Source organism: Mixophyes fleayi, chromosome 8 (assembly GCF_038048845.1).
Source record: "Mixophyes fleayi isolate aMixFle1 chromosome 8, aMixFle1.hap1, whole genome shotgun sequence".
Taxonomy (NCBI): Eukaryota; Metazoa; Chordata; class Amphibia; order Anura; family Limnodynastidae; genus Mixophyes; species Mixophyes fleayi.
In genome coordinates, this window is record NC_134409.1 from 78962215 (window position 1) to 78988573 (window position 26359).

General features: G+C 42.9%; 1 protein-coding gene across 1 annotated transcript in view; it reads left to right on the forward strand.

Moving 5' to 3' along the window:
• Positions 1 to 26359, forward strand: part of L3MBTL2 (L3MBTL histone methyl-lysine binding protein 2) — a 342206-nt gene that overhangs the window by 130540 nt on the left and 185307 nt on the right. The window contains 1 exon segment of the mRNA XM_075182790.1: positions 24930 to 25064. Coding sequence (XP_075038891.1) covers positions 24930 to 25064 — 135 coding nt within the window.

A 26359-nucleotide genomic window follows, 5' to 3' on the forward strand; every position in this document is an offset into this window, starting at 1 on the left:
TAAGAAATAGGGCTTCAGATTTTGTTATATTGATTTTATACACGGACAGGCCCCCGTATCTCGTGAGGAAGCAGAACAGGTTGGGCAAAGATGTTCTTGGCTGCTGGAGCGTGAGGAGTATATTGTCAGCAAACAGAAAAAGCTTACTCTCCAGTGACCCCGTCTCCACCCCCCTTATATCTGGGGAGGCTCAGATAGTGGCTGAGAGGCTCAATGACCAGGGCGAAAATTAAAGGGGAGAGTGGGCATCCTTGGCGGGTGCCGTTATTGGTACGGGATCAGAAGGAGAGCCATTAACCATGACCTTAGCAGAAGGATGGGAGTACAAGGCCTGGACCCCCGACAAGAAATCCCCCGACAGACCAAAGTGCTTGAGGGTATGGGACATGAACTGCCAGGAGATCCTGTCGAAGGCCTTTTCGGTGTCTAAGGATAAAATAATGGAGGGAGTTTTCCTGGTGTTAAGTATGTGAATAAGGTCAATAGTTCTCCTCGTGTTATCCCGGGACAAATCCCACCTGATCGTAGTGGACTAGCCCAGGGAGTACAGTGTTTAAGCGATTGGCCAGGATCTTGGCATATAGTTTCAGGTCGTTGTTGAGGAGGGATATTGACCGGTAGCTAGCACAATTATGGACGTCTTTACCCTCCTTGTGGATCAGGGTTATCCGAGCCTCCAGAAATTCTTTGGGCCAAGGGTTGCCCAGAAAAGAATTAAAAAGAGTGGAGAGACGCGGGACCAGGAGAGCCGCAAACCTTTTATAGTAAGCTGCCGAGAACCCATCAGGGCCAGGAGCCTTCCCCGTTTTCTGAGCCTTAATAACCTGCTCCACCTCCTCCAAAGAAATAGGTTCACTAAGACGGTCTGCAACCTGTGGAATAAGCCACGGAAGACAAGCGTCTTCCAGGAATTTATCTATACGCTCCGCCTGTTCCTCATGGGCCATGGCGTTGGCGGGTTGAGGGAGATTGTATAGTTTTAAATAATAGTTCTGGAATTCCGATCCAATTAATTTTGGATCATAAACCAGAACTGGAACTGGACTGGAATCCCTAGCAGCCATAAGATTGCGGGCCGAGACTTTAGTCCGCAGCCGAGTGGCCAAGAGCCTGTCCGCCTTGTCGTCTTTCTCATAAAAACGTTGGTTCAACCACTTCAGCTTGTTGGCCACTCGGTGAGAGAGAAGCAGGTTAAGCTCACCCCTCACAGAGACCATCTGTTCAAGTACAGCAGGGTCAGGGTTGGATTTGTGTTGTTCCTCTAACTGCTGGAGGGCTGTGGAGAGGTGCATAGTTTCAGCTAGTCTCGCCTTTTTGGCATTTGCTGCCAGGGCCATTAGGTGGCCACTTAAGACCGCCTTGTGGGCATTCCAGACAGTAGAGGGTGAGATATCAGGAGATTCATTTGTTTCAATATATTCGGATATTAGGGATTAAGATGAGCTACTGTGTTTTGGTTATGGAGGAGGGATTCGTTGAGCCTCCAGGAAAAGGAGGAGGGGCGAGAAACCAGGGAGGAGAGGTCTGCCGAGATTGTGGCATGATCAGACCATGTAATTGAGTGGATAGTAGTGTTAATGAGTTTAAGGGTCAAATTGTGGCTGAGCAGGACCATGTCGATTCGGGAATAGGTGTTATGTACTGGGGAATAAAAAGAATAATCTCGGGCTAGAGGGTCAGAGATTCTCCATGTATCATACAGATTGTGCAACTTCATAAAGTCTTGCAAGCCCTGGAGTTCCTCCCATCTCTCCCGTTGGAATGGGCAGGTAAGGGGGCAGACCTATCCAAATAGGGGGTGAGGACCGTATTGAAGTCTCCGCACACTGTCAATTCCCTCCTTCAAACCTGAGAAAGTGTGGTTCCTAGGCGTTTAAAGAATTTGTGCTGATCTTGGTTCGGGGCGTAAATATTCACTAGCGTGCACGGAAGGTTGTTCAATTTACCCACTAGAATAAGATATCTACCCTCTTTGTCTCTTTGTGTATCAGTGAGATCAAAAACAAGATTACGAGAGAAAAGGATTGCCACCCTGCATCTCTTCTTGGCAGAATCACAGGCATGATAAGTGAGTGGGAATCTTTTGGACTTAAGTTCCGGGTGCAAGTGTTTGATAAAATGGAAAAATGTCTACGGATTAGCAATCGGGAAGGCGACAGGTAGATGGCTGACGGGGGGGAGGGGGGGGGAGAGGAGAGAGGTGGGTACACATCCTCCAGTGGGCCTGTGTGTGTGTGTGGGGAGAGGGTGCCGGATTAAGGCATATCTATAAGGTAGGTTCACATAGTAAAACATATACAGTATCTATGAAACATTTTCTATCTAGAAGATACAATAATGGCAGGCGGAATTTACAAATGCAAGTAGGTACCAATATAAACGTGAAAAGACAAAACAAACAGGCAGGGAGACAGACAAAAAACAATCATAGCAAGATCGAATGGACCTTAAGATCACAAGCAAACAGGCTGCTAGTGGTCGCAGGGGAGGTACGGTCTGGGGGAGGTCCATGCAGGCATCACGCCGTGGAACTGAGGTGGCAACGGGTAGGGAGACCAACCTGTAACCAAAGAAAACAGAAACAGCTAGCCTAGAGCATGTAAGCAATACAATGAGAACTAGGCAACATATGAACAGCACAGAGACAAGTCCCCGAATAAAACACATTTCCTTAGCTAGCCTCCGGTAGGGATAGTCCGTAGGCGAACAGCTACGGCTCCTATTAGCCCTGCTCCAGACGCACCCTGCTTATGTGAGGGGCTTCCCAGCCCTAGAAGACAGTCCGGAAGATAGATTATGAAGTCTTGCAAGGAGTGGAAGATTTCTGGACTGTGGCCCATTCGCCTCGCGGAGCTCTTTGAGGACGCGGATTCGAGTCCTGATTACCCGCAGTAGATGGTTGAGAAGTGCCCGGGGGGGGGGCCCGGGAGCAAGGCCCAACCGTTGAAGAAGAGCCTGAGCCTCCGGAAGCGTGCGGGCGGAAATCTGACGCTCCTGATGCCAAAGAAAGAGGCGGAAGGGAAAGCCCCACCGATATCTCACATTATGATCTCGTAAAACTTGTGTTACTGGGCAGATTCGACCGTTTCCGGAATGCCCTTAAGATGTAGATTATTCCTCCTCGCCTGATTATCCATATCTTCTTGATGTTCCTGGACAGATGTCAGGTCACTACGAAGGCGTACAATATCCTCCTCCATGCCTGTCTGAGAGGACACCACCGTCTCCAGTCTCTGTCCAACTTGGTCAGTACGGACTCCAATGGAAGCCTTCTCTGCACGTAATGAGTGTAGGGCAGTTTGCACTTCTGAGTGGACTGAAGATTTCAGTTCTTTCATTTCTTTGATTAGCGTTAGAAAGTCTCTACTGCTTTGAGAATTGAGTTGACAGATTCCATCTAGAAATGTTTTGCTCGCACATAGCAGTTGAGAGCCCTTAAATCTAGTACTGTCCTGAAGGCACCTGTTGGTTTCTGGATGAGGAACAGTCTGGAATAGAACTCCATTGTGACTGGATCACTCATAAATAACGTATGGTATCAATTTATTTAAGGGAAATAGTGCAGGGCGCTGATTTATATAAATTGCCAATGCACTTATTTTTAATATTGTATATATTCTGAGATAGGAAATCGTTATTTCTGAGACCAGGGTAGAAACTGTTTTTTCCTGTTTTCACCTTACTAAAGGATATGCCTTATTTCTGATGCATATATCTGATACAATAGGTGGATGGAGGTGTTTTGTGTGTATTGGGATGTATTTAGTATGGGAGTGTCATTGTTTAGGATTTGTAAGGTTGCTAGTGGAAACCTCCAATTAGGCATATGTGCAAGGGAGTCTGATAGCAGGAAGTGCTAACAAAGTTTTGTGATGAAGTGTCATGCCTGCTTTGGTCAAAGGCCCAGCAGGGGGTCGTTACTGTGTGGCCTCTTGTCCAGAGTGAATTTCATAGATAAGCGCAAATTTTGTTAACTTTGCAGTGCGCGTAAATCCATGTATGTGTAAATAGAGTATATCCTGATGCTAAAAATAGCGGTGTCTGAAATGTATAAAAGGCACTAGCTTGTATATGAAAAGTAGTGTTCTTCAAAGACCTGCTTGGAAACATCTTCAATATTGCTGTATTCCTGTGATCTGCAGATTAGTCCCTAAATCTAATCCATTTTCCGGATGTCTCTGAGGTTTGGACCCAAGTGTTTACAGTACCACCTCTCTGCCTGCTACCCAGTAGCCCTGGTCAATGTGATAGGCCAGGGGGGGATCCATTTACAGCAAATCGTATCCATAGTAAGAGGTCCGGAGTTACCAGCCCGGGTACACCAGCAACGAGGTACGCTAGCAGCGTCAGTTAACCAGAAGGAATGTGGTTCTGAGTGCCATTGAAGGAGCTCAGTGGCAGCATTGTAAGTCCCTCCTACTGCGGCAAGAGGGCGCATTTGAGATAACAAAAGGGAACAGTGGCAAAGTAAGCCCAGCTGGTTCCAAGCAACAACAGACAGGGTGGCATAGGCGATCCATCCTGTCACACCCATATGTTCCTTATTTAATGGCACTGGTTCGATAGCCTTTGTTTTCAACAGGCCTCTTAGGCTTTCCTCCAATGCTTGCTGTTCTAAAGGAGACGAGGGGTTCCTTGACTGAATATATTTGTTCCCTACTGGGTGGGTATGGAACTCTATGGCATACCCCTTGGTGACTATCTCCTGGACCCATTTGTCTTGTGTGTTCTCAATCCAACCTTCTGCAAAGCGCGATATCCTGCCACCCACTGGAGTTAGTGGAGACTGGATCTGCGGATAGTCATTGGGATCTTTGTTGTCCTTGTTTCCCCCTTTTTGGTTTGAAGGGGCGGAAAGGTCTGCCTTGCCATATTATCTTGATATCTAGAATATTGTCTCCCTGGCCTATAGGCTAAGAATGGTTACCTCTTCAGTGCTTTCTTAAACTGTTGCTTTGGAGAATAAAAAAGGAAACGTCTCGCCTTTCTATCCGGTGGTAACCGATTAGCATTGCCATTTGCTAGCCTCTGCATTAGAGTATCCAGTTTTTCACCAAACAAGAAACTGCTTTCATATGGAAGTGTTGTCAGACGGCTTTTATATTGGTTATTTGCCGCTCACGGACGTAGCCAGAGCCAAAGTCATGCTCCTGGAAGAAAGCACAATCGTATCCAACAAAGCTTCACACATGAAATCAATGCTTCTCTGCATAATCTTTAAGGATTTAAGAAGATACATACTATTTATCTTATCCTCAATATCCGTATTTAGAGTACTGGTCCACAACCTCAGGGCTCTAGATACTGAAGCCATGGTTATTCCAGACTTTAGAGTTATGCCTGAGGAGATGTGTAATTTCCTGAAGGAAGTCTCCATTCTCCTATCCATAGCCTCTTTTCATGGACCCCCAATCATCCCATGGGAGAGTGGTCCTTGAGCATAAGCCAGCTATAGCTGAATCCACCTTAGGCACCGAACACAATTTCAGTACATCTTCATCCTGAAAAGGGTACATACGATTTAGTCTCCCCATGTTAGGATGAGTTTTGTCTAAGGCCTGACATTTTTTAGCAATCAAGTCTTTAATCACCTTATGTGTATGAAACACTCTAGACTTTACTTGGTGCTCTGAAATCAATGCATCCTGCGGTTTAATTGGCACTGCTGGCTCTTCAGTACCTAACGATTTGTTAATGTGCTTAAGTTTAACATTCACAGTATCCAAATTAAATATTCTGGGATCCTCTTTCACCTCAGCCTCACTATCTGACTCCGAATCCCATTCCTGAGTAGAGCTGATTGTTTCAGAGGATGTCCCTGGCCTCATTTCCTCCATTTCTTCCGCTATAGGAACCCTGTTCCTTGTTGCTCTCTGTTCTGGGGGCCTGAAACTCCTGCATGGTTTTAACCATTCATGAAAAGAACTGCCTGAATTGTTCAGGGGGGACAGGCTCCTCTACCGTTTCCGTGGTGCATGACACACATAACGGATCAGTACAATACTTCGACAGTCTGCCATCACAAGCTGCACACACACAATTTTTCACTTTACATTTCCTTTTTCCCTGCACAAGCTCCACAGAGGTACTGTAAACAAATAGAAAAGGAACTAAGTAACCTATCCTAAGAGTAATAGAAAACCCCTGTCTGAGGACTTACCTTGGGGTGTCCTTCAGCTTTTTTGGGGTGGGCTCCTGGTCCATAGTGCACTTATCCAGATGGCTGATAAGTCCTGCAGCATCCAACACCAAGCAAAACACTGAGCCTCATATATAATGGGCTGCAGCTGGTTACATACAGTGCCTGCTCTTGGTGTCAACTTAGTGAGTCTTAGCATCCGCTTGTCCTCCGTGCGCGCGCGCGTCCTGCGTGCACAACCGCCGGGAGTCTAGCAGTGTATCAGTGAAAACTCCCGTCCAACTGTCTGGCTGGAACTTCATGCTAGCAGTCAGCATAGAGGAAGCCAGAAACCTCAATAGGTAAACAATAAACACTACACTACACTACCCTGTCCTACATACTGCTGAGACAGGAAGAAAAGACACTATGGAGAAGGAGGAGCTGCCTTATATAGGTGCCAGGTGCAACAAAATTCTTCCTGTCTACACTAGCTGATCAGGTGAATAATCCATTGTGTGGGCTGCCATGGAGTAGGGAAAGGAAAAGAGGATTTTTATACTCGCTGTAAAATCCATTTCTCTGAAACCATTTGGGTGACTCTGTGTGCCCACTCCTTTATGGTCTTTGGTTGATTGTGGGTTTTGTTTGATTGTTCTTTCAGTCCTATCCTTGAGACTTTGTTTACTTAAAAAACTGAAGGTTCTCTGTACAGGGGATGTAGAGGGGGAGGAGTAGGCCGGTCAAGTCTGTAGCTGTCTTAGTACCTTAGTCCCAGCACAGCCCCTCTATACACCATGGGAAGCAGTGTCCTCCAAATGGATTCAGTGAAATAGATTTTACAACAAGTATTATTATTATTATTATAACTGGGGCTCCTCTATTTTCTCCCCCCTGACCTTCTCTTGGCGGCAGCAATATTGGTGTTCAGTTTTTTTAAAAACTATGTTACATATTATTATTTTAATACTTATTATCTCTCTATTTCCTAGATAGATAGATAGAAAGCTTTCCTTTTGTTATTAAGTGGTTCTTCCAGCTGTGGCGGCTCATTGTAAATTGCAGGGCTGCGTCCCGGCCGTTGCTATGATGACCAGGACGTCACTTCCTCCATGTCCCGGCCGTCTCCTAGGCAATGGTTGGGACACTTATGTCACTGTTTAAGGCATGGAGGGCTTAGTCTCCCTGCCTGTTATAGCACTCATTGTTTGTCACAAATTGCTGACCAGCTTTTGACCTTTTGCCTGTTTCCTGGATATTCCGTGTTTGCTACCTGCCCTGACCTTTGGCCTGTACCACGACCTTCCTGCTTGTCACAGACCCACGATCTAGGCCTATCCCTGTTTTTTGCCTCCAGTATTCCGTTTTTTCTACCCTGTGCTGCGGTCGTTCTGATAATCTTCTACTACCATAGAGTTAAGTCATGGGGGCATCAGAGTACCTACTCACGCATTTAGTTCTACGGAAAAGGCAGCTGCTAAAGGTGAAGACCTCTTCTTGCCGGGTTCTAAAAGCTTATCAAATAGCAGTGGTCCTAACACCTTTATTTTATTTTACGTTTTATGAATATTTAAAAATGTTATGTTGGGTTTTTTTTTACAACCATTGACGTTTCATTGTATGGTTTTAAACAACCACCACGCATGGAGCATTACTCAGGCTTTACACATTGTTTTAGAAACAACTCTACACCACTTGTGTTTAGTTCATCAATTGTATGTAATCATCCATGTAACCATAATACTGACACATCGCTATTACATAGCATGTGTTGTACCTTGTTGTGTGAATGATATTACAAGCAACATACATATTCAAACGCTTGGGCACTTCTCATTAAATTGCATGTTCACTGAATCTCTAATTCTTTAAGAAGAGACGTTAATGTAACCTCTGCAAAGTATAAATTTAAATATTGCACAAGTATTCCTGCACATTTGAATGCACAATTGTTTTTATTGCTGAATTTAACAGAATGAAAACAGTAAATGTGTCTAAGAAATCATGGAGTATACTTACCTTTTTTCACATGGATTCGTCATCGGTCTATTTTTTCTTGATTAAAACATAAAGGAAAATCTGTTATAGGTTATTTATCTCATAATATTAATTGTATAACATTTTAGGACTTTAAAGACAAATTATTGTTAATTATATCCTAATATGTAAAAACACAGATTTGAAAGAGTGTGTTATTTCTTTATCATATGACTTTGTGACACTGGAAGTAAATATATTTTTTCTCTTCCATACTCCATGGCAGTCATTTAATAGGGTTAGCACTTCTTGCCTTAGGTAGAGACAATAAAATAGAAACAAGAAAAATTATTTGAGTCAGTACTCTTTGTCCTGTTAGGTATTTGGGTGTGAGCTGTAGTAGAAGTATCCAGCCTATGGTTCGCTTATTAGTAATGCAGACAACTCTGCTCTATCCCTATTTTGCCAAGATGTTTATAAAGATGGAAAGTTGTTTTAAAACGCTTCATATTTGCTGAAAAACATTTACGTAATGCAGAGAGGATTATAATTCCTTTACGAGGCATCTTTGGATACATCTTTAAGGCATCTTTTTCAGCCAGACTTAGCTTCAAAGACGGTAACTAGAAGAGTATCTAAAATAGACTAGTGATGCTCTTTTTTGAAGGATAAATTAGAGACAATGATTCAAATCTAACTACCTCCTGCTGTATTAAAAGTTGAAGTATTTCCCTTCCTCCACATCTCACCAACACTTCAAGGTTAAAAGATGTGTGACAAACACATGGAAATGATGTTTTTGGTCAGGTATGTTAGTCCTAGGTTTCTAACCTACATGTTTTAAGAATCCCCAAGGAGATTGTTTTTGGGTGGAATCGCGCTTCCCAAAAGAGTGTGTTCAGCATTAGGAAAAAGTTGGTAATGGTCCCTTGGATGTAAATGGAGAGAGAAGGGTGGCCTCCATTTACAAGGCCTAGCCCGGGTCTTCTGTTTTTCCAGTCTGCAGTAGACTGAGTAATTGTTCCAACTGTGTGTTTAAAAAGGATGTCCGTGTGATTAGTCTGGAAGAAGAAGCTCGTATAATGGGTGCACTCATTAACTCACAATAGCTTTAATTTGCTTTTATTATTATCGCAGATTTGTAAGCAGCCACAGTGCTCCACAGCACCGTACAGTAGCGAAAATAAGGACATACATAAAACAAGGATATGCAAGGCAGAATAAATGCAGACATGAAATCAAAGGGAAGAGGGCCCTGGTCATTAGAGAGCTTACATTCTAAGTGGTAGATAGCACAGCTGAAACAAGAGGAACGAGTGTGGCTAAGAGTGGAGTTTGGGACAGCTGTGAGGGTGTTTTGGTGTGAATAGTATCATCAGGGATAGGGTCAGCTTTAAAAAAAAGAGATGGGTTTTTAGAGAATGACTATGAAGGCTGTTGGAAAGTCTGATTGGGCAGGGTAGGGAATTTCATAAGTTTTGAGCAGCATGGGAGAAGTCTTGTCGGCACGAGTGAGAGGTGGTTACCAGTGATGAGACAAGGCGCAGGTCAGAGGTAGATCTAAGAGGTCGGTGTAAAGAAACGGGCATGGTGTATGGAACCGGTGTAACAACCCCTTAATCTAATCCATACCCGGACTGCACTTTTTAGCCATGTTGTTATCTGGAAGTATCAGTGATGGAACTATAACATCACCTTGGAAAAGTACTTCAGGGGTTAAATTCCACCTCCACAGGGAACACTCAGGAGTTGAGAGAATTAAGCTACCATTGTTATTACTGTTTGCTCCCTATTGTCCATTAGTGAGCTCTACAGACAGCCAGGAGCTGGACCCAGCAGGTGTCACCTGAGGAAAGACACCTGGGGAGGTAGGGGAGTGGACTGGACAGTGTAAGAAGTCCACCAATCGAGACCTTGCCACCTGAGCAGGCAGTTCCCAATGTGGGATTTGAGGTGATAATAGAGGTTTCCCTGGGAGTTGGACATGTATGTGACTGACTTTGGCCAAGAGGTGATACTCCGCCAGAGAGGTGCTGTGGATCTCATTGGATTTATTTGAACTGATTTCCTCACTTGTTGAATCTGCTATTGTTAAGGGGGGCATACTGTATTTAATCCTGTTCTGCAGAATATATCATCCTTCTATTTTCCCTCTAATACCGTGTCTGACTGATTTGGGAACCATGTATCTTCACATTTGGTGGCAAGCGGTGGGATCACTCAGTGACAAGCACGAAATTGGAAAGGCACGACAGAATGGAGGCAGCAGCATAAACATACGGAAACACTAAGAAAGGAATCCTGTCAGGCAAGAAAAATTGAGATCAACTCAACGAATACCAGAGGGTCTCTAATGGAAAAATTGGCTCAGTGGGACGTACAAAACCTTGGTGAGGTGGAGGAGGACGTGGATCAGGACCAGTCAGGGGAGCCCAGTAATTGAACCGGAGGGATGACAACCCAGGCAGCTGCAATAACCGACGGCAACACAGCTGCAGATTTGGTTGGATGTACTTGGATGCGGAGCTGCCGTACATGAAAGGGCAGCAGTATTGGGAGCAGTGCTGGGTAGACCGGTCATGGTACCTGCAATGACATCAGTGTCAGTATTGGAAGGAAGAAAGATGCTGCGATTGGGATATCACAATCTTCCATACTTTGTGGAATCAGCCACGGACATTGACACTTACCTTCAGTTATTAGATTCCATGATGGCAATCGATGATAAACCATGTGGGGAGTTGTCGAAATATTTGATACCTAGTTTAATGGGCTGAGCGCAGGAGTCATACCATGGCCTGAGGCCAGAGCAAGAAAGAGACTACCAGGAGATTCGGAAAGTATTGTTGGCTCGATATGCGGTCAACCCTGAATCCTACTGCACTATGTTCAGAACCATGGCAAGAAGCAGTGGCTCTTCTTATATGGAATTGATTAGTTTATGGCAAAGAAACTGCAACGGTGGCTAGAAGGGTGGCTAGAAGCAAGCTACAACCATAACAGACATTAAAAACATCTTTATATTTTGGCAGCTAATGAATAAAATGGCTCCAGAAATTAGAGAGTGAGTGGTGGACAGAAATCCCACTACCCCAGAGAAAGCAGCAGCATTAGCCGATGAATTCCTGGCAAACCGTACCTGATGGAGGTGACCTAGCGAAGGGGAATGGGGGACTATTCAAAGGACCCCACCCGATCGAGATACTCCACCGGCTACATCACGCCCCATGTCGCCATGTACCCCAGCGGTGCACTGTAGTGCTACCAGACCCCGTGGTCCAGCAGTATCCGACCATAGGAGGTGCTACACTTGCAAACAACCAGGACACATACAAAGAAATTGCCCACGGGGAGGAAGACCATTCTCTGGATTAAGACCAACTGTGCCCCGAGTTTCAGTGTACCAAGTGATTCTGGCAGGAGGGAAGATAATAAGCTCTGTTTTCGATATGTTGAGCTGTAGGTAGTGTTGGGACATCCTTGTGGAGATAGCTGAAAGACAGATGGTTACACAATATAGTATCGAAAGGAAGACGTCAGGGGAAGAGATATAGATATGAGTGTCATTACCATAGAAGTGGTACTGGAGGCTGAATGAATGAATTAGTGCCCCAAAAGAAGAGTTGTATAATGAATAAAGTAAAATGCCAATATCAAAGCCTTGTGGGACCCCAACACAGTGGAGTTAAGGATTTGCGAGAGGTAGAAACACTAAAAGAGCATTTGATAGGTAGGAAGTGGACCAGGAAAGAACAGTGGCATGAAGGCCATTGGAGTGAAAGGTGTGTAGGAGAAGAGGGTGATCAACCGTGTTAAAAGCAGCAGAGAGGTCCAGGAGAATGAGTATGGAGAAATGACTCTTAGACTTTGCACTAGCACAATCATCAATCACTTTTGTGAGAGCAGTTTCAGTGGAATGTTAAGGATGGAACCTGATTCCAGAGAGTCAAGAATGGATTGAGAGGAGAGAAATTGACACAGGCATTTGTACAATAATTGCTCAAGTAGTTTGGAGGCAAAGAGGAGATAAATAGGGCGGTAGTTTGAGAGAGAGGCTGAATCGAGAGATGGTTTCCTTAGAATTGGTTAGATGAGCACATGTTTAAAGGAGGATGGAAATGTGCTAGTGGAGGGAGACAGGTTGAAGAGGTGAGTTACAGGTGGGTGTGCAGTGGAGGGGAGATGTTGGGAGGGAATAGAGTCGAGGAGACAGGTTGTAGCATAAGATGAGTGTAGAGAGTTTGTCTTCAGTTACTTGAGAGAATGATTTAAGGGTGGATTGGGAAGTGCAGGTTAAGGTGAGTAGAGTGGGTGAAGTATATGGAATTTGGCATGAGGAAATATCTTTTCAAATGGTGGTTTTTTTTTTCTTTAAGTAGGTGGCAAAATCAGGGGCTGCGAGGGAAGAAGGGGGAGGAGGTGCAGGTGGCCATAGAAGTGGGTTGAAGGTGGCAAAGCACTGACGTGGGTTAGAAGACTGGGTGAATACTAAAGATTTAAAGAATGTTTGTTTGGCAATTGAAAGGGCAATGCTGTAAAATAAAAGTATGAATTTATGTGGAGGAAATCGAGATGAGAACAAGGTTTCCTCCAAAGGCGCACTGCAGCGTCGGAGCACTTTTGCAAGTAGGGGGTTTGTTTGGTGTGCCATGGTTGGGGGTTGGATCGTCGGAGACTGTGGAAGCTGGAGCTGAATTGTGTAGGTGAGTGTTTTATTGTAGAAAGAGGCATCCTGATTAAGGCCGATTAAGACAGGACATTGCAGACATAGGAGAAAATAGTTCTTTTAGTGAAGATGAAAATAGATTTGTCACGGTCGTCTGTATTTCTTGATTCGATTGGGGGCTAGCTGGAGCAGGTCTGAAACAACCTTGTGGCCTGGATGATCTTTCTGCTCATGTAGAGTCTTCAGAGTAGCACAAGCAGTATAAGGACTGTAGTCTGTGCCTGAGTACTGGACTGGATTCCGGTGTTATACCTGACTGGAACTGTTCGTGGGATCTCAATCCAGGCTCCTGCGGCCAGGCAAAGGGACTGAAACACACTAATAAGAGCTCAGATAGGAAACACATGGAAACTCAGAACAAAGCGAACTGGAGAAAGGGACTAGGATGTCAGAACCGTGACACGGAATAGCGAACTCAGGAATGCGTGGCAGGCACAGACCTGGAGCCCACACACAGATACACAGAATTGGAAATAAGCCCTAGAGACTCAGAAACAGCCGAAGCAACAGAACTGATGATACCAGTAAAGCCACTGGTACTGCAGAATAGATACTGGATGTGCAAAGTTCTTACTAAGGTGCGTATTGTTGCTGAATGTAGAATATTGGCAGGGAATGAGCAGCTTGAAAGTCCAAAGTACTTGCAGAATGATGAACTCCGGATAATGCAGGATGCTTGAAGAAGATATGTTCTTTAGAATGCAGAATACTTGCAAAGTGATATGTAGTTGGTTAATCAGGATGTACACTGAAGAGGATCATTTTGTAAACATAGGGAATCAGGAACAACTGGAACCTGGAGCCAAGAACTATCCTCAGGAGAGAAGTGTGTTGTTCTGGCAATGAACAGATCTCAGCAGCAGGTTTAAATAGGGTGTCCCAAACAACTATTGGCTGCACAGTTCATGAGATCACAGCTGCTGAATTTGGCTGGTCTGGAATGATCACCTGACTGCATCCAAGATGGCCACGCCCATGCAACAGGACAAACAGTATGTGTTTGTTTGCAAACGGAGATGTGATGGACAGGAATGCTGCAGGTGACCAGAAGGGGACCCAGGTAGCCATGATATGACAGTGGCGGATAAGTTAAGTGCGACTAAGACCCCAATGTGTGACAAGATTGGGTTAAGGATACTTAGGTGTCGTTGTGTACATGTGCACTTGGGTACAGGAGGGTGGGAATAGTGGGTGGGTGGGAATGAGGCTGGAGGAAAGAAGGTTGTGGTCGGAGTGTGACAATGCTAAGTTCGTGAAATTAGAGATGGAGCAGTATCTGGAGAAGACCAGGTCAAGGGAGTGTCCATCACAGTGGGTGGATCTTGAAGTCCACTAGGAGAGACCAAAGGAGGAAGAAAATGAAAGAAGTTTAGTGGTAGAAGAGACAGTAGGATTATCAATGGGAATGTTGAAATCTCCTAGTATGAGAGTAGGCAGATCAAAGGATGGGAAATAAGTGAGCCCGGTTACAAAGTTGTCAAGAAATTGTGAAACTGAACCTGAGGTGGATAAATGACAGCAGCACAAAGGTAGAGAGGATAAAATAGACGAATAGTTTGGACTTAAGGAAGAGAATGAGAGTTGAGGGTTTAAAGGGTATAACTTGGAAGGTACAACTTGGAGAAAGCAGAATGCCTTCCACACCACCTTGTCTGTTTCTGGGTCTGGGGGTATGGCTGATGGAGAGTCTCCCCATAAGAGAGAGCTACAGGAGATGTAGTGTCAGATGAGATGAACCAAGCTTGTGTAATGGCAAACAGGTTGGGGGATTTAGATATAAATAGATCATGAATGGATGCAAGTTTGTTACAAACAGAACTGTCGTTCCATACTGCACAGGAGAAGGGAAGATAGGGCAGTGGAGATATATATAAGGTTGTCAAGATTGCAAATACAGGGTGGATAGAACGTTTTGGGACGGAACGAGGAACATGAGCAAAGAGTGGGAATTGTACGGGTTCCAGGGTTAGGGGAGATGTCACCAGCAGCCATGAGTAGGAGCAGAGTGAGGAAGAGGATATGTGAGTAGGATTTGTGGATGTGAGATTTATCTGTATGTATACAGGCTGGTGAATGTGGTGGGTGCAGGAGACAAAACAGTTCATGTGTGCTGACTAGTGAGGAGGAAATTAGTGAAGAGGAAAGCATAATAGTGGAGGGAGAAATAGAATTATGGAGAAAAGAAGAGTTTGAAGAGAAGTGTGGTGGTGGTAGTAAATAGGAGAGAGTGTAAATTGAGTTGGTGTATGATGGAGAGATGTGAATGAATGTGTATTAGCTCGGGTAGATAATGAGAGAGTAGAAAGTAACGATTGATCCAAATGGTGCAGGGCAATGAAAGAGATGAAGGATACTTTACCGCCCCCTGGCAGGGTTTAATAGGCAGTTTCTGTAGCTCTGATTTTAATATAATCCTGCCTCTGCTCTGCCTGGGGAAAGGGACTGTAGGGTCTCTATAGGAGATAGCGTGAGATCTGTTTTTAGTAAACTATATATGCTGGAACGTCTAATATTTTTGTTAATTTAGACTCCAATAGAGGAGATCTGGTGAAAAGACATTGTGTTAAGATTAGGGATGTGCACCGGCCACTTTTGGTGTCTCGAGTTTTGGATTCGGATTTGCTTGAGGTTTTGGGTTCGGATTTGTTTCGCAAAACACCTGACGAAAGGTTTTGGTTCGGATTTAAGGTTTTGGATTCGGATTTATTTTGAAAAAAACATAAAAAGTGTTAAAATCAAGTTTTTTGGGTTTATTTTCACTCATACGCTATTATTAACCTCAATAACATTCATTAGCAATCATTTCCACTAATTCCCAGTCTATTCTGAACACCTCACACCTCCCAATATTGTTTTTAGTCCAAAACGTTTCACCGAGGAAGCTTTCTGGACTGCATAGTGCAGTGGTCCCGGCACACAATTTGGTACCGGGGCCACAATATATCACCCTCAACTGGTCTCAATTCCACCAAAAAAGTATCTGGACTGCGTAGTGGAGTGGTCCCCACAATATAATAAAAAAAACCCTCAACTGGTCTGAATTCCACCAAACAAGTATCTGGACTGCGTAGTGGAGTGGTCCCCACAATATAATAAAAAAAACCCTCAACTGGTCTGAATTCCACCAAACAAGTATCTGGACTGCGTAGTGGACGGAGTGGTCCCCACAATATAATAAAAAAAAAACCTCAACTGGTCTCAATTCCAGGGAACAGATGGCGGACACCGGATGGACGTCTAAAACCAACATAGCAGTTAAGGGCGCAGTTCCTCTTTTTTGTGATTGCACAAACAATTAACTTAGTAATAGAAATGACAGGTGTTTTTTTGTTTTAAATATAGAAAGAAAGAAGGTAGTACTAGAAATGGCAGTTATTTAGTTTCTTTTAAATAGAGAAAGAAAGAAGGTAGTACTAGAAATGGCAGTTATTTATTTTTTTTTAAATATAGAAAGAAAGAAGGTAGTACTAGAAATGGCAGTTATTTTTTTTTTTTTTTAAATAGAGAAAGAAAGAAGGTAGCACTAGAAATGGCAGTTCCTCTTTTTTGGAACTGCACAAACAGTGATGAAAATGAAGGTGGAGCTGGTGGCATGTCACGGTCTTCTTCAGAGGACAATCTCCTGACCAGCAGGTCTTTGCACCGCTGTAGACTTGTGTCCGCCGGAAACAGAGACACAACATACGCTTTAAACCGAGGATCGAGAACGGTGGGCAGAATGTATTCCTCTGACTTTAAAAGACTGACCACCCTCAGATCCTGGCAAAGCGTACGAAGGGCTTCATCCACAAGAGCTACATGCTTGGTGGAATCGCAATGGTGTACCAGCTCCTCCCTCACTTTCTCCAGCTGCTTCTGCAAAAACCTGATCAGGGGAATCACCTGACTCAAGCTGGCAGTGTCGGAACTGACTTCTCGTGTGGCAAGTTCAAATGGCTGCAGAACCTTGCACAACACAGAAATCATTCTCCAGTGCGCTTGACTCAGGCGCATCCCCACTCCTTTTCCTATGTCGTAGGTGGCTGTGTAGGCTTGAATGGCCTTTTGATGCTCCTCCATCCTCTGCAGCATATAGAGGGTGGAGTTCTAGCACATCACTACCTCTAGTTAATTTAGATTGCAAGGCTTGTAAATACTTTGAAGATAAAAAATGCAGGCTGCACAGACTGTGGAGCTAGAAAGTGAAATTAAATGGACCACGTTACTTTGGTGGCTATCTATGCCCCCCCCCCACCCTACACTTGTAGTTGAATATAAAAAAAGCAGCCTGCATAGACTGTAGAACTAGAAATTCAAATATACAAAGAAATGGACAAAGGCAGTTTGGTATCTGTCTGCATCAGATCCCCTCTCCACTAGGAGTAAAATAGAAAACTATTCAGCCGTTATATAATCTAGAATATAAATAGAAATTGAGAAAGGCAATTTGGTATCTGTCTGCATCATAATCATCAACATCCTCCTCAGCGCCAGCTACATCAATATCCTCCTCCCGGTGTACAACATTCACACCTTCATTAGCCAAATCTGTAACTGGACTGTGGGCGATCCTTCCAGCATATGCAGAGGGCGTGCTGCAAATGCTGGATGGAGTCATCTCTTCCCGTACAGTGATGGGAAGGTCAGGCTTCACAACCACCAACACCCTTGGACTCGCCTTGGGGATTTGTGATGTCATCTGTTTAGAAGGCAGAGTTCTTTGCTGTTTTGTTGTTGTTGCTGACAGCATAACTCTCTTAAATTTTTTGTAGGGGGGGGAGGAGGAGGGCTTAGATCCTTGGGTGAAGCTGGACCACTAGTCATGAACACGGGCCAGGGCCTAAGCCGTTCCTTGCCACTACGTGTCGTAAATGGCATATTGCCAACTTTACGTTTCTCCTCAGACGATTTTAAGTTTCTCTTTTTGCTACTTTTTGAGAACTTGGGCTTTTTGGATTTTACATGCCCTGTACTAGGAGATTGGGCATCGGGCTTGCCAGACGACGTTGATGGCATTTCATCATCTATGTCATGACTAGTGGCAGCAGCTTCAGCATTAGGAGGAAGTGGGTCTTGATCTTTCCCTACTTTATCCTCCAAATTTTTGTTTTCCATTATATGTAGCACAAGAGAGCGTACCCCTAAGCCACACACACTCGGCAAAGCCTTTAAAAATTATATGCGGCACAGGAGAGTACCACTGGACTTATACTGCTGAATTAGTGAACTTTGTAATATATCAGTACCACTGGACTTATACTGCTGAATCAGTGAACTTTGTAATAGCAGTACCATTGGACTTATACTGCTGAATCAGTGAACTTTGTAATATATCAGTACCACTGGACTTATACTGCTGAATCAGTGAACTTTGTAATATAGCAGTACCACTGGACTTATACTGCTGAATCAGTGAACTTTGTAATATAGCAGTACCAATGGACTTATACTGCAGGATTGTTTTGGGATATTTTTTTTATTTTTTTTATAATTACTTTTTTTGTAATTTTTTTATAATTTGGGAATAATGGGGAAATAACAATGCTCTTAGAAGGACAGAGCACAGGACACAGCACCACTGGACTGAACAGGACACAGCACAGGACCCAGCAGCACCACTGAACTCAGAAGGACAGAGCACAGGACACAGCACCACTGGACTTAGCAGGACACAGCACAGGACCCAGCAGCACCACTGAACTCAGAAGGACAGAGCACAGGACACAGCACCACTGGACTGAGCAGAACACAGCACAGAACTGAACAGCACAGCACAGCACGAGATATAGCAGGACAGAGGACCACCTAACACAACCTCCCTCTACCCTGATCAATGCCAGAGTGAAGATGGCGGCGACTAGCGGGGAATTTATAGGATCCGAGTATCGCGAGATCCGACAGCGGGATTATGACTCAGAGCCTCGGTTTCAGTTTTGCAATTGGCGGGAATACCGGGATCTGTCTCGGATCCGGCTCGGATCGGCAACGTTCGGGTGGGCTCGGATTTCAGATATCCGAGCCCGCTCATCTCTAGTTAAGATTCTAGTGAATTCTCTGTAACCAACCTGGATTAGTGCTGGCAGTAACTGCAGTCTAAAGAGACCTCAGTTTTCACCAGGTACCTCCACAAGGAGTTTTAGGCTTTGCTGCTGGTGGGTTGCAGGTTGTGGCCATCTGCCTTGCAAGAGTAGACTAGTACACAAATGGACTGCAGAGTGCCAAATCAGAAAAGAGGAAGGAGTGTCAGGAAAGCCAGAGAGAAACCTGAGGGCTCTCTGAGCACTTCATGTGGCAAGCAGACTGTTGCAAAAAAGAGAGTTAGGCTTCCCTCAAATATACCTAATGGCGACAAATCAAAACAACAAAGTGCCAAGATTTTTTCCTCATCACAAAGTTTCAGGAACAGAGTGAAGAGATCCTTTGGCAATCCCATGGAACTTTCAATTGGTGCAGGTCTTCCCTCAGTTTCCTCTCATTGCTCGCACATTAAAGAAGATCAAAAAAGAAAAAGTGGTCATAGCAATCCTTCCATCCTGGCCATGATGTCTGCGATTTGCAAAAACTTGGGAGATGCTTCAGGAGCACCTGTGGCCTCTACTTTTTCAGCCAGACCTCTTATGCCAGTGCTCAATTCTTTGTCCAAATTTATTAGGACTATCTTAAAGGCATGAAGATTGAGTGGTCACTTTTAAAAAGTAAAGCAATCTCAGAGAAGGTGGTTGATACACTTCTATAGGCAAGAAAATTATTTCTTTGATGGTCTGTTATAAAACTTGAAAAATGTTGATCATTTAGTGGAAACTACAATCTTTGTGGTGCACAGAATCTTTTTCTTAATTACTACACATATGGTAACTAATCCAACTTTCCACTTAAAAGCAGTGCCAATATTTCATATTGATTAAGAAATCCTATTGCCATCCCTTTGTTAGCAACCAGCTGATAAAAAAAAGAAAGCTGCACACTATGGCTTTCGTCAGAGCAATATTTGTGTGCTTATCTAGAATAGAGGGATTTAACAACATGGAACACCTCTTTGAAATTCAAACAGGACCCAAGTGTTCCCCATTCAGATAGACCATCTTGAGATTGATCAGAAAAATCATTACACAGGCTACAAAAGAAACCAACGTAAGGTGCCAGAAAATCCGAAGAGGATCTGGGAAAATAATTTTATGATTCTTTAGGCAGGGGTTTTGTTGGATGTCTGTGCTTGTTAATTTGGTGTCAGGTTAGGTGGTTGCAGCCTTCTGGAGGTTACAGGACTTCCGGTCCTGTGGGTTTTGGTGAATCTTTCTTGGCACAGTGCAGGTTGTAGGGGTGGTATATTGTGTTGTTGCTGTTGCATTGATGTGCTAATTTTAAATTTGCTTACCTTGTTGTTTTCTTTAGTGCCGTTAGTTGTTCTTTTAGTGCAAATAAGTGTTGTTGAGAGTCACTATGTCTTTGTTAAATTCTTCTCCTAGGAACCTTGAGGAATCTTTGGAAAGGGTGTGGGTAAGAAAAAAAAAAAGAGGGAGAGGGAGGAGAGTTCACCTTTCTTTTCCCTGTGGTTTGCAAAACACCCGGCTGGTATGTTCACAGTTCTTTTTTTATTTTTTTTATAATGCTTGCAGCTGTTTTGTATAGGGTATAATGGAAAACAACAACAAGGTAAGCAAATTTAAGATTAGCACATGAACACAATAGCGATAACACACTACGCCCCACTCCAACCTGCACTGCTCTTCGGAAAACTTAGAAAGAATTTTATGAACCTTAACTGTGGACTTGCATATTCTTCCAGTGTAACTTGGATACACAAACTCATGCTTCATAAGCCTCCAATGTTTATATCCACTCAAATAGTAAAAGGACTACTACTTCCTGCATATCAGTGATCCAGTTAGTAAATGACTTATAGTGGTGATTTTCATGTATACAAGTCTATAATTGTTTTGTCAATATAGTGAAAGTTAATCCATATATTAAATGTTTCCTTAGTACATACTAAACCTTACTCTAAAGCTTGACAGGCTTTAAATCATCTTATTTAATTTTTTGGTGCTCCATAAGTTAAGTTTGTTGGCTATGTTTAATGCCAGTTCAGACATGTGATGAAACAAGTGTGATAACACTAACCATTCTGTTTCTTGTTTCTCACAAAATGTGGATTGTAGCAAGTACTTTTTATAGCCCTTGCTTTTGTTCCCCTGCTCACCAGACTACAACTGCATTGTCTAATTACATGTGGCTAAGGGGACATTGTAGCTCAGTGTAAATATGTATATTGTGTATTGTATATTGATGACTTGCAGTATGGTTATTCATTGTCTTTAAAGTGAAGCTAGGTGGATTATGGGTAGGAATCTGTTTGCAAGACGCTGGAGTGGGAAAACTAATTAGTGTCCATTGTTCTCACCAGGCTAGTCCAGACAGGCCATCTAACAGGGGATGTTTAGTGGAAGGAGAGCTCATCTTCACTCCCCTGTCCTACCCCCCCCCCCCTATTCCAGCACTGACCAATGTTAAGAGGAATTGACCCAGGGGTTTGCCCAGGGAGGGGAAAGACTGTGGAAATTAGACCCGAGATATAAGGAGCCACTCCAGGGGGGAGGGGGTGTTGATTCTGGGATTTCATTTATGAAGAGTGCAAGATCTGGTTTTGAGTTGTCGTTCTCTACTAGAGTCTATATATGCAGCTGAGAGAGATCCATGGGTCATGAAGTCTGGACAGCCAGGTGACTGTAACTCCTTAAACTAGTTTGTTAAGTGACAGACGATGTGGTAAACCTGTTTGGCATTTACAGTCAAGTCCATAAATATTGGGACATCGACACAATTCTCATATTTTGGGCTCTATACACCACCACAATGGATTTGAAATGAAACTAACAAGACGTGCTTTAACTGCAGACTTTCAGCTTTAATTTGAGGGTATTTACATCCAAATCAGGTGAACGGTGTAGGAATTACAACAGTTTCTATATGTGCCTCCCACTTTTTAAGCGACCAAAAGTAATGGGGCAATCGACTCAAAAGCTATTTCATGGATATGTGTGGGCTATTCCCTCGTTATTTCATCATCAATTAAGAAGGTAAAAGGTCTGGAGTTGATTCTAGGTGTGACATTTGCATTTGTAATCTGTTGCTGTCGACTCTCAATATGAGATCCAAAGAGCTGTCACTATCAGTGAAGCAAGCCATCATTAGGTTGAATCAAGAGAAGACTTCACAAGAGTGAATATAGAGGGTTCACCACAAGATGTAAACCATTGGTGAGCCACAAAAACAGGAAGACCAGATTAGAGTTTGGCAAACAACATCTAAAAAAGCCATTACAGTTCTGGAACAACATTGTCAGAATCACTAGGAGGAGTTGATGATACCTTCCAGCAGTTGGCGCTGCTGAGTACTGAGGCGCGGCGTCTAACACGCCCCTGGTTTTCACCAGGAACCCCCGCAAGGAGGTATGGACTTTGCTGCAAGGGACGCGCAGGTCGCGGCCCTCAGTATCAGTCAGCTGGCGAGGTAATATTTAGGCAGCGGTGACAGTCCACCAGGAAGCAGGATAAAGAGTTGTCAGTAAGCCGGCCAATACCTGAGGAACAGATATAGCCAAATCAGAAGCAGGAGAATGGTCAGGAAGCCGGGTCAATACCAAATATCACTCTAAGCCAGAATCAGGAACCAAAGGAGAAGTCAGGAACAAGCCGGGGTCAGAATCCAATAGACAGTAACACAGGAACAAACGCTGGAGCAAGGCTGAAGACCAAATACTCTGGCAAGCAAATGGCCTCAGTGAGTTCCTTAAAAAGAGGGAAGAGATCCCTGATAGGTGCCTGAAAATCGGCGGGGAAACCGCAAACAATCGCTGATAAGTCGCAGTGCGACGGAGCGTGGAATCTAGCGCATGCGTACCGATGGCAAACGTAACAACGTCATGTTGCTAAGTAACGGTTGCCAAGCTCTGCGTATGTATGCAAATAGAACGGCTAGCATCACTAGGCAGCGGGACGCCGATTCAGCAAGGAGACAGGCGTCCGTTTAGAAGCAGAAACAGGACGGCGCCTGACAAACATCCTATGGACAGATGAGACAAAGATCAACTTGTACCAGAGTGATAGGAAGAGAATAGTATGGAGAAGGAAAGGAACTGCTCATGATCCAAAACATACCACCTCATCAGTGAAGCATGGTGGTGGTAGTGTCATGGCGTTGGCATGTATGGCTGCCAATGGAACTGGTTTCCTTGTATTTATTGATGATGTGACTGCTGACAAAAGCAGCAGGATGTGCTTCGGGCAATATTATCTGCTCATATTCAGTCAAATGCTTCAGAACTGATTGGACGGCGCTTCACAGTGCAGATGGACAATGACCTGAAGAATACTGCAAAAGCAACCAAAGAGGTTTTTTTAAGGCTAAAAAGTTTAATGTTATGCAATGGCCAGGTCAGTCCCCTGACCTGAATCCAATTGAGCATGCACTTCACTTGATGAAGACAAAACTGAAGGGAAAATGCCCCAAGAACAAGCAGGAACTGAAGACATTTGCAGTAGAGGCCTGGCAGAGCATCACCAGGGATGAAACCCAGCGTCTGGTGATGTCTATGCGTTCCAGACTTCAGGCTGTAATTGACTGCAAAGGATTTGCAACAAAGTATTAAAAAGTGAAAGTTTGATGTAGGATTGTTTAGTTTGTCCCATTACTTTTGGACCCTTTAAAAAGTGGGAGGCACATATAAAAACCGTTGTAATTCCTACACTGTTCACCTGATTTGGATGTAAATTCCCTCAAATTAAAGCTGAAAGTTTGCAGTTTAAGCACATCTTGTTAGTTTATTTTCAAATCCATTGTGGTGGTGTATAGAGACCAAAATATGAGAATTGTGTCGATGTCCCAATATTTATATACTTGACTGTATTTACTGTGTGTACATAATATTCTAGTGTTGTTTGTGTGACAATAAATGTACTGTTGTACTTTTGTAACTGCATTTGCCTGAGTGACTATACGAATCCTAGAATGTACAGGGTAGACTTCTCTGGCATAGGAAGGCTCCCTTGGGTGGCTTGCCAGCGTGAAATGGGTAGCATTGGGTCAGAAAACCCGGTATCTTCACAAGACGTATCTGTGTTTAAGCCAGTTAAATGGATGTGAGCGTAACATTGTTTTTTGGTGCAGTATCCTCAAAAATATGTTACTCTCAGCATACCTGAATATATGTTCTATTCATTTGTAACCTCTCTGCAGTTCTAGATTTACTTAGTGGGGGATTATATCGCTTACTCATCACTGTACATGTACTTTGCTCATTTCCATTGTTTTCTTTTTTAAGTTGCATTTTTATTCTCCTCTGCATTCTCCTCTGCATGCTGTTCTGAGGACAACAAATAGCAAAGTCATCACATTGTTTGACTGGTAATTGATTTTTTTAATTATGGCTAAACAATACAACACTTTCTGCTATTCATTTTTGTGAGAGATGTGTACAAACCAGCAGCTGTTAAAAATGTACCAAACGAAGGCAGATAAATTTTACAAAGTTATAAAGCTGTCCCTACTTTTCAATCAAACACTCACACTTCAAAAATAATAAGAATGATCCTGTGTATATACGAGTATTTTTCAGTTTTTTTAAAAAGGAATTAAGTATAATGAATGGTAATATCTAACATGTCATTAGTAACCATTAAAGATATCATATTAATATGTATTGTAGATAAACTAGTTTTAGTTGTGACATGAATTTGTATAGTTCTTGGGGTCTGCTTTGAGATAAACATGTATTTTGTTATAATTTTATTCCTATGCTTGATTTTTGTGAACTATTTTTTGTGATTTGCTTAATGAGCGAATGTATGACCGACTGTGATTATTAATGATATCATTTCAATAATTCCTTTTTTAAAATATGTAAATATTTATGACATTTTCCCATTCTTATTGTTTTGAATTTGGATGTGTTTGAATGTTTAGGTTGCTTTTTTTAACTTTCTAAAATTCTTATTGTTTGGTTTTTCACATTTACTGTCAAAGTTACTGAGTACATTGAATGTTTGTCCTCATGGGCTCTACTTTATTTATTTTAAATATTTATACAAGTAACTTTTGTAAATATGTCACTTACGGATATATTCAAAACAGGTTATAAGGCTTTGCTGCAGTACGAAGGTTTTGAGGATGATTCCACACGTAACTATTGGTGTAACCTGGGAACTATGGACATTCATCCCATAGGATGGTGTGCTGTCAACAGCAAGATCTTGGTGCCTCCTCAGAGTAAGATTTAATTTGTGTGTCTATTTTAATTAGATTTTATTTGGCATGAAGATAAATTCATATAAAGTTCTCATATCAAGGTTAGGTTAATCAATATTTGGGACTAGAAAATATTTCCATAGCTTGTTTGTTGTCCCTTCATCTGGCTACAAACACATTGTGTATACTATTGTTTTGTTAATTGTTAATATCTTTTAATACAATATTTTAATGTATAATTATATACGTTCTGTATAAGTAAAAGTTTCACCTACTATCACATTATGTGAAGTATTCCAAAATTGTGTATAAACTAGTGATCTTAGTACAACAAATACAGCATATTTCTCTAATTAGCGTTATACTAATACTTTCATTTAAAAGTTGGATGCATAGATAAAGTAAATGTAATCAACTAATTTGTATCTATAATGATAATTTGACACTTTCACAATGCTAACCATGGTGTACCCCGACTAGAACAATGGGACAACGCCCTTTTTGCTTTGAACCCCCCTCATGCACCTACTCCTGGAGCCCACACCTTTACCTTTTACCATCGCCATTTAACATTTAAGTCTTGGAAGACTTTCTCAAATTCTAGGCGATCAAGCTACTAGAACTGAACTGTGCATTGATTACAGAACATTGTTGTATGGCCATGTCTGCTGTTCAGCTAGGAGCTGTATTCAGTTCTCACCTCTCATATCATGCAGCTTGAATTTCTCACCCAGTCACAGATTCAAGCTCTGAAATGTTTCAGCCTCTGCTCTTTTCGCTGAACACTAAACAGCTGCTGATATGAAGATACTGTGGGCGCCCTAGTCGGAGATTCCCACTTGCTTTACTACTCTGAAGGATACTTTGCAAAGAGGTGGGTTTTTTCAAGGTGGATAACAACTCTAATCTTTGCAGACAAGGCAGATCAAATGGAATTGATCTCAAAGTTCTAATGACAGGACCTTTGCATTCCTCATAAAACAGAATGTATACATAATTGAGGGGAAATAGAAAACTCTCCAACTAAGTGGCAAACACACACCAATGATGTCTATTAAACAAGTATTCAGGCATGTAGGGAGGTGATCTGGGAACAGCATCTATGTAGGGCAAAATGGATGCTGAAACTCACATTAAGTGGGTGAATTAACCAGATTACAAAATAGTCAAGTGTAGGGTCTTAACTTCTCTGAGGTCCCGTTGATGCATCAGTCTGAACTTAAAGCTGTGGACCGGTTGGCTACTTAAGGTGCCAGTCTGCTACCTTCTGGAGCTGATCTGGTATAGTAGATTTGACTTTGTAGCTGTTTATCAGT